The sequence below is a fragment of the Bubalus kerabau genome, chromosome 4 (assembly GCF_029407905.1).
Source record: "Bubalus kerabau isolate K-KA32 ecotype Philippines breed swamp buffalo chromosome 4, PCC_UOA_SB_1v2, whole genome shotgun sequence".
Taxonomy (NCBI): Eukaryota; Metazoa; Chordata; class Mammalia; order Artiodactyla; family Bovidae; genus Bubalus; species Bubalus kerabau.
In genome coordinates this window covers 105953219-105969620 of record NC_073627.1, presented here as the reverse complement: position 1 = coordinate 105969620, position 16402 = coordinate 105953219, and the positions used below count along the sequence as shown (strand labels likewise).

The 16402-nt window shown below is 39.3% G+C and overlaps 1 protein-coding gene across 1 annotated transcript in view; it reads right to left on the bottom strand.

Moving 5' to 3' along the window:
• Positions 1 to 10818, bottom strand: part of LOC129650940 (zinc finger protein GLIS3-like) — a 138284-nt gene extending 127466 nt beyond the window's left edge. The window contains exons 1-3 of the mRNA XM_055579707.1: positions 10725 to 10818; positions 8462 to 8556; positions 7242 to 7298 (exon numbers count right to left, since the gene is read on the bottom strand). Of these exons, the coding sequence (XP_055435682.1) occupies positions 7242 to 7298; positions 8462 to 8556; positions 10725 to 10818 (246 nt within the window). The remainder of the gene's footprint in view (positions 1 to 7241; positions 7299 to 8461; positions 8557 to 10724) is intronic.
• Positions 10819 to 16402: the final 5584 nt, after the last annotated feature.

Below are 16402 nucleotides of genomic sequence, written 5' to 3'. Positions count from 1 at the left end.
GATGAGGGTATCGGTCTATTATATAAAGTAGTTGGCCTTTTCACTGAATTTAATTTACAATTGCTTATTCTTCAAAGAAATAAAAAATTAGTAAAACATGTTGTTTCTAAGATAGGTCTCTTGCTTTATTTTATCTCCTTAGTCATCTTACCAAGCCAACAATCCTGATGTGAAAATACTTAGGGTGGAGTAAATTCCCAATAAAAGTTAACTGTTATTACCATTATCTTTCATGTATTCAAATTATCAAGTAGTATTATCCCCATTTTCCAAATGAAGAACATCAAGACCCAGAGAAGTTCGGTGCTTTGCCACAGACACAGAGCTAGTAAGTAGTAGATGGATAACCAGAATCATGGCCTTCTGGCTCAATTATTTAACCATTTCCTCTATGCAACCCCAAGGAATGCTATTTTTCAATAGGTTAAGGAGAGAAAGGAAAAAAATATGTTCTGGAAGGAATCCAAGCACACTTTTTCTTCTGTTTCTTTATAAAATGAAAAATATTAGTAGCTTAAATTCATAAAATACCATTGACTATCCAAAACTGTACCAACCATTCTCACCAAAGTCTGAATGTAGAGGGAAGTCATTGATAAAAATGAAAAAGTATTGTGAGCCTTATGTTCTTGGCATAATCTTTTTTTTTAATAACTGTAATTCTCAAGTTAAAAAAAATGGTATGCATCTGTAAATCACTCAGATGCTTATGCTGCTGAGAAACAAATGCAAAGTCAGAGTTAATGTGAAATAGTCAATGTGAGCATTCTGGAAGACGTCAAGGCTGCATATTCAGCCAAACAATAAAATACTTTATAGCATGAACCTTTATTCATTTAATCAAATGAAAGGGCTCCTGAATTTACTACCAATTTACCAATGGTGACAAACTTGGTCCTTCTTAAATGGCTATGTGGTTAAGCCTTTCTTCTAAGTAACTTAACTTATGAAGAAAAGAAAGATGTTCTAGAAGTTTCCATAATCTAATAGGTGCCTAGTATGTATTAGGTGCTCAATAATTTTTTTTTGAAAAATGGTTAGTAATTGAATATTTGCCTAAATATTCATTGTAGTGTTTCTAATTTGAAGCAAAATTCCTTCAGAAAATCAGTTCACTTTGCTATTTTCCTTTATTGGATATAAGGATCCAAACTGTATCACATCAGAAATACAGGGTTATCAACTGTTAAACTTGGCCTAGACCTCTCCTCTGAGTTCCAGGCCCTACTGCCTATTCAATATTTCTGTAGCGGGTCCACAGATACCTAAATGTAAACATTCCAACACTTAAAAATGACCTTTCCCCCCAAACAGAACTTCACTCTCTACTCTATTTACCTAACAGTACAGCCCAGTATCTGGAAATAATCCTTGACATCCCTTTCTCACACACCTATCTCTAATATCTAGGTCCTCAGAAGTGTCTCTCAAACACGTTTACTTTTCTCTATCAATGATGGACCTCCCCTTGTCTGAGTAGCCATCTTCTCCCACTTGATCTTCAGTAATCAGTGGGTCTCCCCCTTTACTCTTGCCCCCATCCACCATCTAGTCTCCACGGTGCTGCCAGAGTAATTGGTTGAAACTAGAAATCTGATAACGTCACTCCCCTGTGTCAAATTCTTCAAAGGTTTCTCATTGTTTTTGGATAAAGACCAAAGCTTAACCATGGCTTACAAAGTCTTGCTTCAGCTGGCTCCTGCCTACCCTCCAGCCTCATCCTCACCTCACCCTCCTCCCCTTCGCTCCCTCAGTTTCAGCCACACTGGTCTTTCAGTTCCTTGGAGATTGTATTTGCGTATGCTATATCCTTGGCCTGGAAAAATTTTTCTCCCTCCTTTCCTGGTTAAGTATCTTTTCAAGATTGGTTTAAATATACCTTTTTTCAGGAAAGCAGTCTCTGGTCCCCAAGCTTAGGCTTAGTCTCCCACATATATGCCCTTAAAACATCCTCATGGACCATGAGCTCCTTTAGCACAGGGACCAGAGTGGTCCTTTTCATGATAGACTAGTGTGCACAGAAAACTTCTAATGCGGATTTGTAGAATAATGGACAAATGAGTTATTACATATTAAAATACAAGCTGTTTATATTAAAATATTTTCTTTTCCTTCCTTTCTAAGACTGTGTGGTTAGAGCTTAAAATCCACTCAGAATAGCTATATACTCATAGGAACAGTGCTTGTTCTAACAATGGAGAATAATAAAAGATGAGTAGAACTCAAAGAACAGATCCTCAGATCTGGAGAAAAAAAAAATATTTGTGAAATTCTCTATAATTTCTAAGTGCTACATGAAATGCAAATGTTTTCTAGATTCCAACTGCACACACAGAAATATCTCAACTCATTTTGACAAAGTTATCCACCAGGGAGATGAATAAATAGCTTCACTAAATACATATGGTACAATTATACTCGGCAATAAGTGACAATAGGTCTTACTTTATAGTAATCTAAAAATTCAAAGCCCAATTATTTCAGCTGCTCAGTAAATAATACTGAAAAGACATGGTGGTAAAGCAACTTAGAACAGACTGTATTAGTAAATGCTAATGATTGCTTTATGATCCACAGAGCCACTTTCTTTTTCTTCTGAAGGAAAGAAAGCTTTTTGTAAATTAAGGGGAAAAAAACAGACATCCATGAGCTACAGCCAAGAACAAAATGAAAGCAGGGAGTACTCCTTTTGATCTTTCAAGAGTAGTATTTAGTTAAAGAATGTATGCTGGACTACAGAAAAACACCACCAGGAACATGAGCATTTGGGACCTGAAAAATACAGTTGTTGGCAGCTGGCCTTTTAAAAATATATTTTAAGGGAAAAAAAGGACTTGTCTCCATAGCTCCAAATTTCAGGGCAAACTGACACTGACTTTAATGAAAGGGGTCAGCTTCAGACTTCTTTTTTGGAATGCAGAAACACTGCAAGTAATTGGTATAATTAACAGCTTAGATATGCAAATCAAATTCAAACTTGAAATGACTGAGATGGAAAAGCAACCTCAACAAGAAAAGACGAAGGAAAGAGAGGAAAGAGAAGCACGACAAAAACAACTCTGGCCTTTTTGGATGATATGAAGTCAGCTGAAGCCACAGTAAAGAGAGATGGGGTACTGCTGATCTCTTTAAGACAAGCTCCACAAAAGTGAGAGGGAAAGGAGGAAGCTGCTGAGCCACAGGTCTACCCAGACCAAGGGAATCTGAACAACAATCAACACGGCAGAGCTGGAACTTCTGCTCCAGTACAGCATTCTTGTTTTCATGCTCTCTGGACTTGTGGTGCTTATTATTTTTCTAATTTGAGCAAACCATGCAAGCTTTTGGCACCTCAAAAAATAAAATCATATGGCCAATAAAAATGTTTATTCAAGAGGAAAAAAGTTAGCTCAAAAGCAGCAGCTTCCTACTTTCTTAGCCACCTAACTATTGGGGAATGGTAACCTATCCTTTTGCTCTTCTGCCTATCTGGGATTCATCCACTAGAAGCCCACTTGAACCAGAAGCCTCCAAAGGGTGGCACCATTTGGGGAGATCCCATAGCACACTCTGATCTTGTGGACATGACCAGGTTCACCCAATTTGTATTTTCTTTGCACACTGTATTTCTCCTTCATAATTCTTTACTCATCTGCTATTAAATAAAAATTTCAGTAATCATCTACACAGTTATTTCCTGAGCTCTATCTTGTCCATACCCCTGTTTCCAGAGCCTCTAGTATAGTGCCTGGAATTTGCCAGGTGTTCAATGAATGAAAATGGAACAATCTGGGACTTATGGGTAATATTAGGTCAGATCATCCAAATGTCAAATGTCAAAGATCATCATTTATTCAATGACCAAAGATCAGTTACCTAATTAATTACTGTATGGAGACAGTGTATAATACCCAAAGCAATTACCTACCAAGTGGTATCGTAGGACAGCACTTCTCAGACTTTAATGCGCTCACAAATCTCCTGAAGAGTTCACTATAAGGCTGACCAATTCAGCAGGTCTGCAATGGGATCTGAGAGTCTACACTTCTAAAAAAAAAAAAAAACTCCCAAGAGATGCTGATGGTCCTCAGGCCACATTTTGTGTAGTAAGTTCCTATGGGTCAAATTGGCAACTCAAACAGAGGTTTTTCCCTCACTTGAATCTTATTTATTTTGCATTTTGAAAAATCCCATTGTGATTATTATCCAGGTGGTTCTTGGTTTAGATATTCACAGATGTCTTCTTGGGAGGACGCTGCTGCTGCTGCTGCTAAGTCGCTTCAGTTGTGTCCGACTCTGTGCGACCCCATAGACAGCAGCCCACCAGGCTCCCCCGTCCCTGGGATTCTCCAGGCAAGAACACTGGAGTGAGTGGGTTGCCATTTCCTGCTCGAATGCATGAAAGTGAAAAGTGAAAGTGAGGTTGCTCAGTCATGTCCGACCCTCAGCGACCCCATGGACTGCAGCCCACCAGGCTCCTCTGTCCATGGGATTCTCCAGGCAAGAGTACTGGAGTGGGGTGCCATTGCCTTCTCCACTTGGGAGGATGAAGGGTCACCATTGCTTGATTTCCTTTGTGACCTGGTGTCTGTATTACGTATTCTCTGGTGAACTCTATCTTGCAAGAAAATTTAGCCAAGTCTTTATTATCCCAACAAGAGGTTTACGTTGTCAAGAGAATCTGGCCAGGAAAGAAAGTGAGCTTGGATTTTCTATATGACACATTTTTATGACAAAATCTCTTGAGAATATTTGTATTTTGTTAGTTCTTTTAACAAATTAGTGCATATTGCAGCACTCCGGTGTTCATAAAACACAGAGGGTCCTCTTTATCTACTATGATTTCTTTCCATTTCTATAATCAATTTGCACAAAACTTTTTCCAGCAGTTTCCAAGCCATTATGGAAAAGTCTGGAACAGGCTGATAGAAATTAATATTTTGATCTTCTACATCAACTTCCACAGCTATTAATATTCAATGACTCTTTTTTTAAAGTGACAAGAGTTTGGGTTGTTTCCTCAAACAATGACACAGTAATGTAAATGTTTTCTGTAGGTAATATCTGAAAGTCTGTCTGTTCAAATGGTCTTGCTTCATACCATAGTACAAAGAGCTGATCTATATTTAATGATTTTTCTATGGATTAAAGGTAAAGAGTTTTAACTATCTCTTTGATAACAACTCTTTTGCTAGTACTTGATGTACTAAGAGGCTCTCTTAGAGGAGTACCGCCAATGATAATTAAATTTGCTTATTATGTATATCCCTCCTCTCCCTACCACGCACACATACACATAGCTTGCATTTGCTGAAAAAGTCAACATGTGGCTTTATGTCTGTAGTACACCAATCAACATATCGAAATCCAAATTTAGAATCCCAATTCACAATACCATTTTTTCCTTTTTTTCTCCTCTTTACTGAATAAATTAAATTCAGTCTTTGTTGGAAGGAAATGTAAAATGTGTTTCACACATACATTTAACACTAATCTGTTCTCCCTACTTTAATTATGCTTTGAATTTCTGTGGGATCTTATATCCCAGAGACTCAATTTACTTTTATAAATATTCATTGATTCTTTTCCTCCTGTTTCCATTCGTGCTGCTAAATATTACCCTCCATCTCTCATTTGGAGAAACTGAGGCACCAAGGAGGAATCTAAGGATTGAAACCAAGGATAGTCACTTATAACTATTGAGATGAAAATGCAACTTAGAAGCCCCTCCTCTGATTAAGAGGCAACACTCCCGCCAAAGTGTAGAAATAATGGTACAATGTGTGAAGATTAAATCAGAGATTGCCTGCTCATATGCAAGGCACAGCTATATTCCTTATTTCATCCTCTCCCTAATACAAAGTGCAGTAATGGAATAGCTGCCCTGTGGTTAAAGAGAAATGATTACAGAAGAGAACAGTTGGAGAAAACAAGGCAAAAGTACTTGGATTTTAGTCAGTGGGAGTCCATCACAGTAACTAATGGGCCGAGAATGTTTCTATTTTTTCACCAAGTAATCCATATGCAAATTTCCTGCAGTATTCAATATGCACTTCCAAGTTCAGTAAATGTTTTCTATTCTTTTCTGCTTAGCTCTCTCAGATTTTTCCAATTAGGCCCTGTTTATTTAGAAAAAAAGAAAATGTCTAAAGAAAGGATTAAGCTCTGTATCTTATAGAGAAAGAATGAATATTAGAAATTCTTTCAGGATCTAGAGGATGCATTCTTTACTCATCCTCCCTGCTGGGATGGGTAATGAGAATAAAGTAAAAGGGGAAGGGGGCTGAGGCTTTTTACTTCATTTGGTTTGTTCAGCTGAAAATATGCTTTTGACTATCTGGAATTAAATCCAAAATTCATGACAATGCAGACAATGGTGTATATGGAATAAGACTGTGGGTAAAAATAAATAAATAAAAGAGAGATGTGAAAGCTCAAAAGGACCCACCTGGTGAGCAGAAGTTCTGCAAAAGCAAGACAATTCACCATGTGGAGGGGACAAGAGGACAGACTGGAACGAGAGAGCATGAATGGCTCAAGCTAGCAGTTATCTCAAATGAAGATGACCCAGGAAACGGAGCTGTAAATCAGAGAGATGTCTGAAAAACATGGCCTCTCAGAATAGCAGTGAGGGAAGAGAGTGTGTGAAATTCAGCTCTTTCATCTCCAGTCACTACACCCACGAAGACATGTGGTGCTCTGCCTGTGTCTTTCAGCATTTAAACTGAAAGTGGACGGTCATTCTGGGTGAAAGAAAGGAAGAGAGGGAGGGAGACTAGGAAGTTGAACCAAGGGTTTTCAACAAAAACCCTCTGCACTTGAGTTCCATGTAAGGCATTAGGACAGAGATGCCATGGTACCCAAGAAGGAATTTCTGTCACAGAGAACAGCCTGCTTCCAGAGGCTGTTATGAAGCTCAAAGAGATTTTATATATGTATTTTATATATGTATACACACACATACACACGCACGCGTGCGCGCGCACACACACACACACATACACTATTTTGAAAATTTAAAATGCCTCATACCAATGAAAGAGGGATTATGAGCAGTGGTTATAGTTGGCATTGTATTAAAGAACAGGAAATATCCAAGATGCTTACAGGGTTTCAGAACAGATCATTACCAAATAAAGTTGTAAACAGCTAAGCATAAAAAGTACCCAAATGTCAGGTTAATTTTCTCTCTCAGCATTTAGGGACTCAAAAACCATAGGGAAAAATAACTGACAAACTGTATTTAAGGATAGACTGTTTACCTGGTGATTGAATAATACACTGAGTTCTTCAAAAATCCTCACATTGCATTTGGTTGCCTAAGAGATACAGCATAAAAAGCAAAATGTGTCAATATAATCAATAAAAAAAGGTTTTCCTTTAATGGCGACTATGGGAAAGAGGAAGAAGCAGAATGAGGTATTAATAGTATAAACGCACCAGACATTGGCTACAACCATACCATAGCCTGTTCCCTTCATAAATATTTTCTGCTACAACCTACATCTTCTGAATCTGGCAAAAAAAAAGAAGAAAAAAGAAAAGACTTCTTCAAGTCTAGTCAAGCCACCTGTTTACACTGTTCACGAAAACGAAACAAAAACTATTGTGGGTACATTACCCAGTGGTAATGTGCCCAATGGTCATGTACAAAAGTTAAATTCTATTCTTCAATACAGCAGTTGAAAGAAAGAAAATCACTTTCAAAAGCTTTTTAAATTTTAAGTTCTAAGACACAGCAGTGCTCTCAAATTTCAATTCCTTATGTCTTAAGCTTAGAGAAAAATAAACTAAACAAAAGTCTGCCAAAAATCCAGGCTATTAAAATGTTACAACAAAATGCCCTGGGTTTGAAACTATGGTTGGTATCCAAATGAACAGAAACGTCCTGGACAGAAGCCTTCAGATCACCATGGAACAGGCTTGGATGCCCTTTGTTTAATTCTGTGAAGACCCAAACCTCAAGCAGAATATTTCTGGCCTGTCAAATAAGGCTTTTCCCAGAAAGTCAAAGAGCTTGAAGACATGAAGTCTGATTCTTAGTCCATTCTTAAGTAACCTGGCACACTGGATTTCACCTTTAACTTTAGGGTACACTAAAAGACATTACAATGGAGGTTTTTTCTCTTGATCCCATAAATCAGTTATGTTTTTTTTTTCTCCTTTCATTACCAAGGTGGTTTCTTCCTTGAGCCAACTTTGAATATCCCCACATAGTAATTCTATTACAGAAACAGCCTTGTACATGAGAGGGCTGACTATGCTTTAACAACTTTCGATGTTTAGCCTTTATCTGGCTTTCTCTTCTGCAGCTTCGCTGAAACGATGAGAGCTCCCCCAAAAGGCGAGATTTCTGCCTTAACTCACAGGCACATCAAAGAAGAATAATCTACACCTGCAGTCACAAACTGATTAAGCCCCCGCATCTTCCCTGGCATAGCGTCTAAGAATTCCATCCTTGAGAACTTGCCCTGGAACTCACCACATGGTATAAGCAGTTGGAGTTAAAGCCTGAAAAATCTTTACCAGGCCTCCAAGCCACCTGCCTCCTGCAGTGCCGTGGAATGGGAAGAAAATCTCAAAGTGGCTCCATATCTGTATATCTGTTCTTCCTTTGAAGGTGTGGCCTAGGGGTCTCAAACGGAAAAGCAGAGTAAAATCATCATCAAGCAGTGGGTTTGCAGTCCTTGCTTGAGAGTCTTTTACACTGCCTACACATCAAACCTGTTCTTGTTTATGCGGTAATCGATGTATTTGGACTGAATAACACTTCTCCAGTTTAGCTGCCTAGCCAATTAATGTCTTTGCTTTCACCTTTATAATTAGCACGTTGAAAAGAAGATTGTAAAAGTTGCTATTGAGGCGGCAGTGAGGAGAAGGCACTAGACTGTGAGTGTACGAGGAACAAAGGCCCAAGCTATGGGGAGTTCGAGATGAACCTCCAGATGGAATTTGCATACAGCAGACATGTCAACCAAGACACTTATCGAGCCGCCCTAAGGGTATACCACCAGGGTAGTACTGACACAGAAAATTAGAACCTCACCCCAGAAGCAGCACAAGAGAATAGTGATTTTAAATAGAAGCCATATTTAAAACCTTGCTATTAAGCACATACATATACTATGACTCTGGAAAATAAACAGAAAAATCTTAGTGCTGACAGACTTCATGGTGAGGTTTCTTTAATTCTCATTCCCAGTGTGGCTCTGGTGCACAAAGGAAAGAGCTTCTTAATGTTTTTCCTTTTGTCTCAAAAATTAAACATTTGCATCATCTGCTCAGGTCCACACAAAGACTCACACCGTAGATGCTGCAAGACTTTGCAAAATGGTCTGCCTGAAATGCCCAGGTTGCAAATCAAGCAGCCTCCTGGAAATATATAAAGCCCTAACACAAAGGGATTCACGGTTAATGAATCAGATCTTCAGTGCTGGTATTCTGTGATAGCAATGGTACATCCTTAAAGTTCTTTATAAAAAGCTGATTGGTAATGAAAAGCTGTGACTCTCCCATTCCTCCAAATCTCCGATTTTCCACCAGAATGTTGCAACACTGCCTTCCACTCTCTCAGTTCCCTGAAAACACATTTTAGAGGTAAACATCCGCCATATATACAACTACCAAGCCCATAAGTGAACAACTGCCCGATTCAGAGTTTCAATGAATCTTTGTGTGCTTTTCCTCACGTGTAATAACAATAAGGCTTTCCAAAGATGAGGAGAAGCAAGCACCATTTTACTAAGCATCTCGTTTGTGTCAGGCCATGGGCCAGGTACAGTCACAGAAGTTTCCTAAATTAATCCTATTCTTTTTCAAAAAAGATCATGAATCATTAGGCTTATTTTATTGGTAAGGGAATGGAGGCTCTATGACGTTAAGCACCAATGCCCAGAAGTAACTCATTTGGGGTTGAACTCAGACTGAAGCTGGTGTGCCTATGAATCCCCTCATTCTTTCCGCTTTACTCCACTAGTCAAAGAGTTCTTAATGGTTTCTCTTTTTAAGCACAGGGCCCTGACTTATACATCATCTAGTCATTCATTTAATAAATCGGTGTTGGACTCTGATGCTGGCCTGGGTGCTGAGGTAGGCTCTCAGCGCATGATGATGAATGGGCTTGGGGTACTTGCCCTCACAGAGCTCCCCCAGTAACTGGTTAAGTGGGCATGTAAACAACAGATGTATGCAATACAATGTGACGTAATAAAAGACATGAGCAAAGACAGAGATGAATTCTGTGAATCTGAGCTGATGCCATGCAGGAAGTGACTTTTGAGATGGGTGTCAAAGTATGAATAGGAGTTGAATGTGCTGACAGCACTTAGGGAAAACCAGGTAGAAGAAATATCACTGACAAAGGCCTAGAGGTGGGAAAACAGGCAACATAATATGGCAACAGGCTGACAGAAAGCAGCAGCGAGTCCTGGTGATTAGGTATAAGGTGAGAGTTCAAGGCAGGCTACGGTGAAGACTGTAGAAAAGCCTTGAGCCCACTCTGCACTGGACACACTGCTTTATTCTCAGTAGGCACGCTGTAGTCTAGGCTTTAAAAGGAAAAGCAGAACGCCTAACTCCACCGACTAAAATGCTCTACTGGCTTCCTATTATGCTCTCAGTCAGATTCAAATTCCTCTTTATACTTGGCCAACATGGCCCATGTGATCAGGTCCCTACCACACCTCTGACCTAAAGCCCTCCCTCACCTTTACAAGCACTCTAGAGACTCTCTCTAAGACACATACCATCTCTGGGTCTTTTATATGCTGTTTTGTCTGCCCCAACACTGCCTTCACCTGTTTCCAAGACTGGTTTCTTCCTCTCAGGTCTCAACTCCATTAACACTCCCTCAGGATGTGCTCTCTGACCACCTTCTTCTAGCTGGCTTAACTGCTGTTATGGGTTGAATCATGTTCCCTTCAAAATTCGTATGTTGGAGTTCTGATCCTGAATACTTCAGAATGTGACCTTACTTGGGGACAGGGTCTTTATAGAGGGAGGAAATTAACATGAGGTCATGGAAAGGGGTGGCCTAATCCAATATGACTGGTGTGTCCCCATAGAAAGGGGAAATTTGAACAGAGAGACTTGCACAGAGGAAAGTGATACAAAAATATAGGGAAAACACAACAATCTTACAAGTCAAGGTGAGAGGCCTGGAAGAGATCTTTCCCTCATGACCCTCAGAATGAATCAACCCTGCCGTGCCTCGATTTTAGGCCTAGAGTCTTCAGAACTGTGAGACAACAAATTTCCGTTACTTAAGCCAACCCAGTTTGTGGCACCTTGTTAGGGCACCCCTAGCAAACTAATATATCTGCCACACTCCCTATGTATTTCCTCCTAGCACTTGCCACCATGGTGGCAATCCTCTGATTTATTTATTTGCTTACAACTGCATCTATCCATTAGAATATAGGTTCCATGCAGGTAGGTGTCTCTTCTTGGAATGAGATGGACAAAATCTCATTCCCTAATCCTAGAAGATCCCTGACACATATTAGGTTCACAATAAAATTTTTGTTGGATGTGTTAATGAAAAGATTGTATTTGGGTGGACTGATCATTGATGATCATTTACTTATTGTACACTCTAAGAAATCTATGTTTAAGGGCCTCCCCACCCTAAGGCAGATGAGAGACAGCTAGCCTGTAGTGGACAACAGAGTCTGCCAATAATGAGATTAGCATTATCCACTGGTGCCTTACAAAAATTCTCATTTTGCTCTTTGCCCAAGTTTTTCGTACGAACAAAGTTTGAAAGATCCAGTTGTTTCTTTCAATGTCCTGATGTCCTGCCAAACCAAATTCAATTGATTGAAATACAGCCTGCTGATGCTTTTGTAAGGCTAAAGAAGTGGATGGCAACCTTCCACCCCTTTGCTGAATGGTGTAATTGGCCTGCCACAGAGAATTGGGGAATTTTAACACATTCCCCATTTGGCTGAGCTCACCAATTATTCCCCAGTTGCTATCAGAGCCACAGACTTTTCTTCTTTGGGGTCATTAAGCTTGTCAAAACTAATTTGTCACCACAACTGCTGACCCTCATTGCTCTGACAGCAGCACAAGGATCACCCTAAATAGGCTCTTGCATTACAAGGAAGTAAATGGTTCATCAGAACCCACTGTGCTCTTGCTGTATGGCTTGTACTGGCCTTCTGACCCTAGAAGACGTGGAAACAGTATCCTATGAGTGACACTAGTCTCCGAACCCACATACTAATCACTTTCGTATTACGTATATGTGTGTGTGTGTGTGTGTACAAATAAACAAGTAAAATGAAAATAAATGCTTTGAATACAGGCTTGAATCTGATCTGTGACAAAAAATATGCAATTCTTGGGCTTTGACAAAATCCAAACACATTCCACGTTCTCTCCGTGCAACCACCCAATGGAAGTCAGGTGGAATTAAACATGCCATAAATCATGGGTTCCTAATAAGCCAGTCAGAATAAAATTCTTTGAGAGTTTCTTGATTGTAAATGCAAAAATATTCCAAAATCAAGGTTGCCAACATTCAATAGGAAGAAGGAAACTTGCTGTGAGGAAATAGCATTCAGTTCTGAAACTGTACTTTGTGGGCTCACCCATATTGAGAATAGTTACTAACCATTTGCTACAGTTGGCAAGTTTAGCAGGTCTACATGCAAATCTCTGCACAATCAGACAAAGGTAAGAACAAGTCTATTAATTTCAAAAGAACGAGGGGATCTGTAGTGACTGCAAAGCAGGCAGCATAAAAAATTGCATTAACTCTTTCAAGCACAAAGGAACCATTTAATACATGGGCTAAAGTAACCCTCTTCAATAAATTGTGATTTCAACGTATCTTTATATAAACCTGTAAAACAAAAATAACACTACCAAAGAACTTTAACTCTTCTAAAGAGATTCAGTTCTAAAGATAACTGAGTTTAAAACAATTGGCTGCTACTATATTTTCTTGGTTGCCCTGTGGATTGGACACAATGATAATTTGGGTAAATTACTAATGGGAAGCTGGAAATACCTGATTGATGCTCCTGCTCATGTTTCCTTAGTTTCTTCCCCAGAAATAATAATTTTCACCTTTTAAAAGGAGTTCCAGTTTCTTAATGAAAACTAACACTAAGTATACAACTGGCAAAAGGATATTAAATATCTTGAAAAAAGGCCAAGTCTTTGGTTGTTTATTTATGTTTATTCAAACAAATCTGATAGGCTCATAGCTGGTCTCTGATGTCACGCCTTCGAGCTGTTTTTTGTTTGCTTTCAGTATGAGAAGGGACTGTAGGATGGGTTGAAGAGCAGGCAAGAGGGAAGAAACAAAAAGGGGGTTGGGGGAGATGTGGAGGCCACAATTTCACAGGAGCCGCAGATTTAGCCGAGTTCTAATGATGTCACTCCATTTTTACTCTAGCGACAGGGATCCCCCACCCCCAAACTCTGCACTTTCAAAGAGGAATAAGCTAAAAACTTGGCAAATCTCATAGTAACAAAGCCCTGAATTGGCAGCCAAGATCTGGATGTGAATTTTAAGTCGTTTTCTCCCCAAATGTCCAACAAGATCTGCTGTGCTTTACGAAGGAGGAAAAAAGAGATTTATTGATGTATAAAAAGCCACATTTGAGTTGCCAGTGCTAATCAATAACTGGAATTTCACAAAAGACCATGTTAGGCTCAGTAATGAAAAGGACACACATATAAAGGCAAGTATAATTACATGGTATAAATAAGGAGAGGCTGCCAGAGTCTGTATGTTGCCAAATGCCTCAAATATTCATGTTCTTTGAAAGACTTATTTTTATGTCTATGGAGGATGAATAAACCTCGCTTAAAAAAATAAAGCTCTTCCTAAACCTTTGCTCATTTCTGGAACTGAACCCTTTTGCAGGTTCTGAAATGTTTAACTTTGTTTTTCATTAATTTGACATGTTCACACATCCCCTGCACTTCTGGAGCTCTGAACAAAACTGGCAGTGAGAGTGCTGGAAAAGCCAGGCCAGGACCGCTCCCACAGTATTTCTGGCCCTGCTGGAGATGTGCTGCTTGGTCTCATAAGATGTGAAGTCAGGCTCTGCACCCCTGTAAAGTCTGAGTTGTCACAGGAAACCAGAGATTTTTTTGGTACTTGGCCAAGTGGGATCCCATCTCCAAGTCCTTGGTGACTCAGCTTGAGTTCAAGTCAGCACTGAGCTCACTGGGACTATCCTTTGATACAGACATCACATATGAGGAACACCAATTGATGGATAAATGAGGATCCCTGTTTGATCCTTATCCCAGACACAAAGCAGAAGGGCCATTCAGGAGCCAATCTCTGATTTGTGGTTCAGTTTGAGAAATGCAGGTAAAGACAAGAGTGGTATCTTTGTCACCCCAGACTGATAATATTGTCGAGGGGCTTTGGTTGTTGGGGACTATCCCTTGGGAAGACAATCAAGAACGGTGTTTGCTGTGAGAAAAGTACAAAAGAACAAGCCCTTGGAGATAATGCATGGAAGGGCCTTCTGTATCCTTTAGGTCAGTTTTCAGTTTCATTTTTGAATCTGGTTGCCATAAAGCTGCAATGAACCAAAACTGGTAAATTGGGTGTTTTTTCCAATCTGTAAGGATGTGTGAACTGCTGGCTGCCACATATGTAAATAACAACATTAGCACACTAACTGGTAGAAGTCCCTGGTAGCTGGAGGTATTTTTCCAAACAGAAGGCACAGACAGAGTGCTGGGCCACAAAGTATTACTGCTGCCCACCCTGCCGCCACCACCCGCCACCATTAGCTTAAAGGAGAGGCTGTATTATGTTTACCGCAGATTGATGGTACTAATTTACCAAATCATCAATAAAAGCTATGTATTTCCTCAAAGTCTCACATAGCCTTTTGTAGACAGAAAGATAAATCTGAAGCTTAGAGCAAGCTCATTTAATTTTTACCTGACAGCCAGTAATAACAGAAGCATCATAGAATGGTTATGTTTCAATGAAAAAAATCTATTACTGGGTATACCAAACACACTTGCATTAATTACATTCTCTTTGCATTGCCCTTGACAAAAGATCAAGCAACTACCAAAAAGTGGGGGTGGAGGGAGGGACATATGAAGGGAATTCTACTTATTATCTGGGATTCTCTTTTTCTAATTTCCCAGGAATTCAATCACATATTCTGTGCTTTAATTAGTGACTATGTTTAATTAAATCTGATGTTCTGAAGAAAAGTAGCCAAAAATATTACCAGGCATATAAAAAGATCAATTATTCTCCAACAGATGATGTTTCTATATTTCTAAAGTTGCCTGTGTCTAAAACATATCTTTCCAGTCCTGCTGGAATATTTGAAAAGAATAAGAGACAGAAACAGAATCTTTTCATATTTCCTCTTCACAAAAGGTTATCAGGTACAATGATTTATAATAGTATCAAGGCCTTGTATTTTCATAGTTTCTGAGCAGTAGTGAGGAATGAGAGTGAAGTGATAGTTTTTAAGGAAATTCTGGTGCTTCTACTTCAAAAGTTTTAAAATTGAGGGAGATCTTAAGAGGCAAAAAATTTTCCTTAATGAAGAACTTTCCAGCGGGGTATGAGGTTAAGGATATTGCTGCTTCTTCCAAGTCAGATACAGATTCTATTCTAATCTTAGTTCTGCTAACTACCCATTGTATGATCCTGAACAAACCAAAGGGGGGAAAAAAAAAGAAGAAAAATCAGAAAAATACTCTGAGGACCACAGTTCTCATGTTTGAAAAGGAAAATAAGAGTAAAGACTTCCTAAGGTTTAAGCATCACAGAATACTTAAATGTACAGAGCAGTCACTCAAAAATATTGTTTCCTTTCACCATGTCATTCCTAATTCAACCACCAGAATTCACTGGTTTGTAACTTTCAGTAGCTGCCTATGTTTTAATCATCAAGAATCTAGAGAAGAATTATAAAAAATGGACAGAAAAATTCAAGCTCCCTAACCTCCAGACCAAATGTGGAGAGGAAGGCCAGTGCCGTGTAGGGGGTAGCCAAAAGACGCTAGCTACTTCCAAGACCTGCTATGTTCCTACGCTTTGGAGCGGTCAGCACACCTTTCAGCCAGCAAAGAATGCTGAAAACGTACCAGCTGATTATCAAGATCACCAAACCTCCCCTTCTCACCTGTGCCGCTGATTTGGATCCCAGGAAACAGAAGGAATTGAGGAAAACACAGGGCAAGAAATACAGTACAACCTCATAAAAAAAAGGATGACTGTTATGTATACACATGAAATTGTAGGTTAAAACCTTGCTCCTCAAAGTGTGCAGCATTACCATCACCTGACAGCTTGGTAGAAATCCGAAAGTCCAGGCAGCATCCCTATTGAACCAAAATCTACATTTTAATAGAAACCCTGTAATTCATTTGTGAAGCCCTGCTTTAAAATATGAACTTATGATCTCCTTTCTCAGAC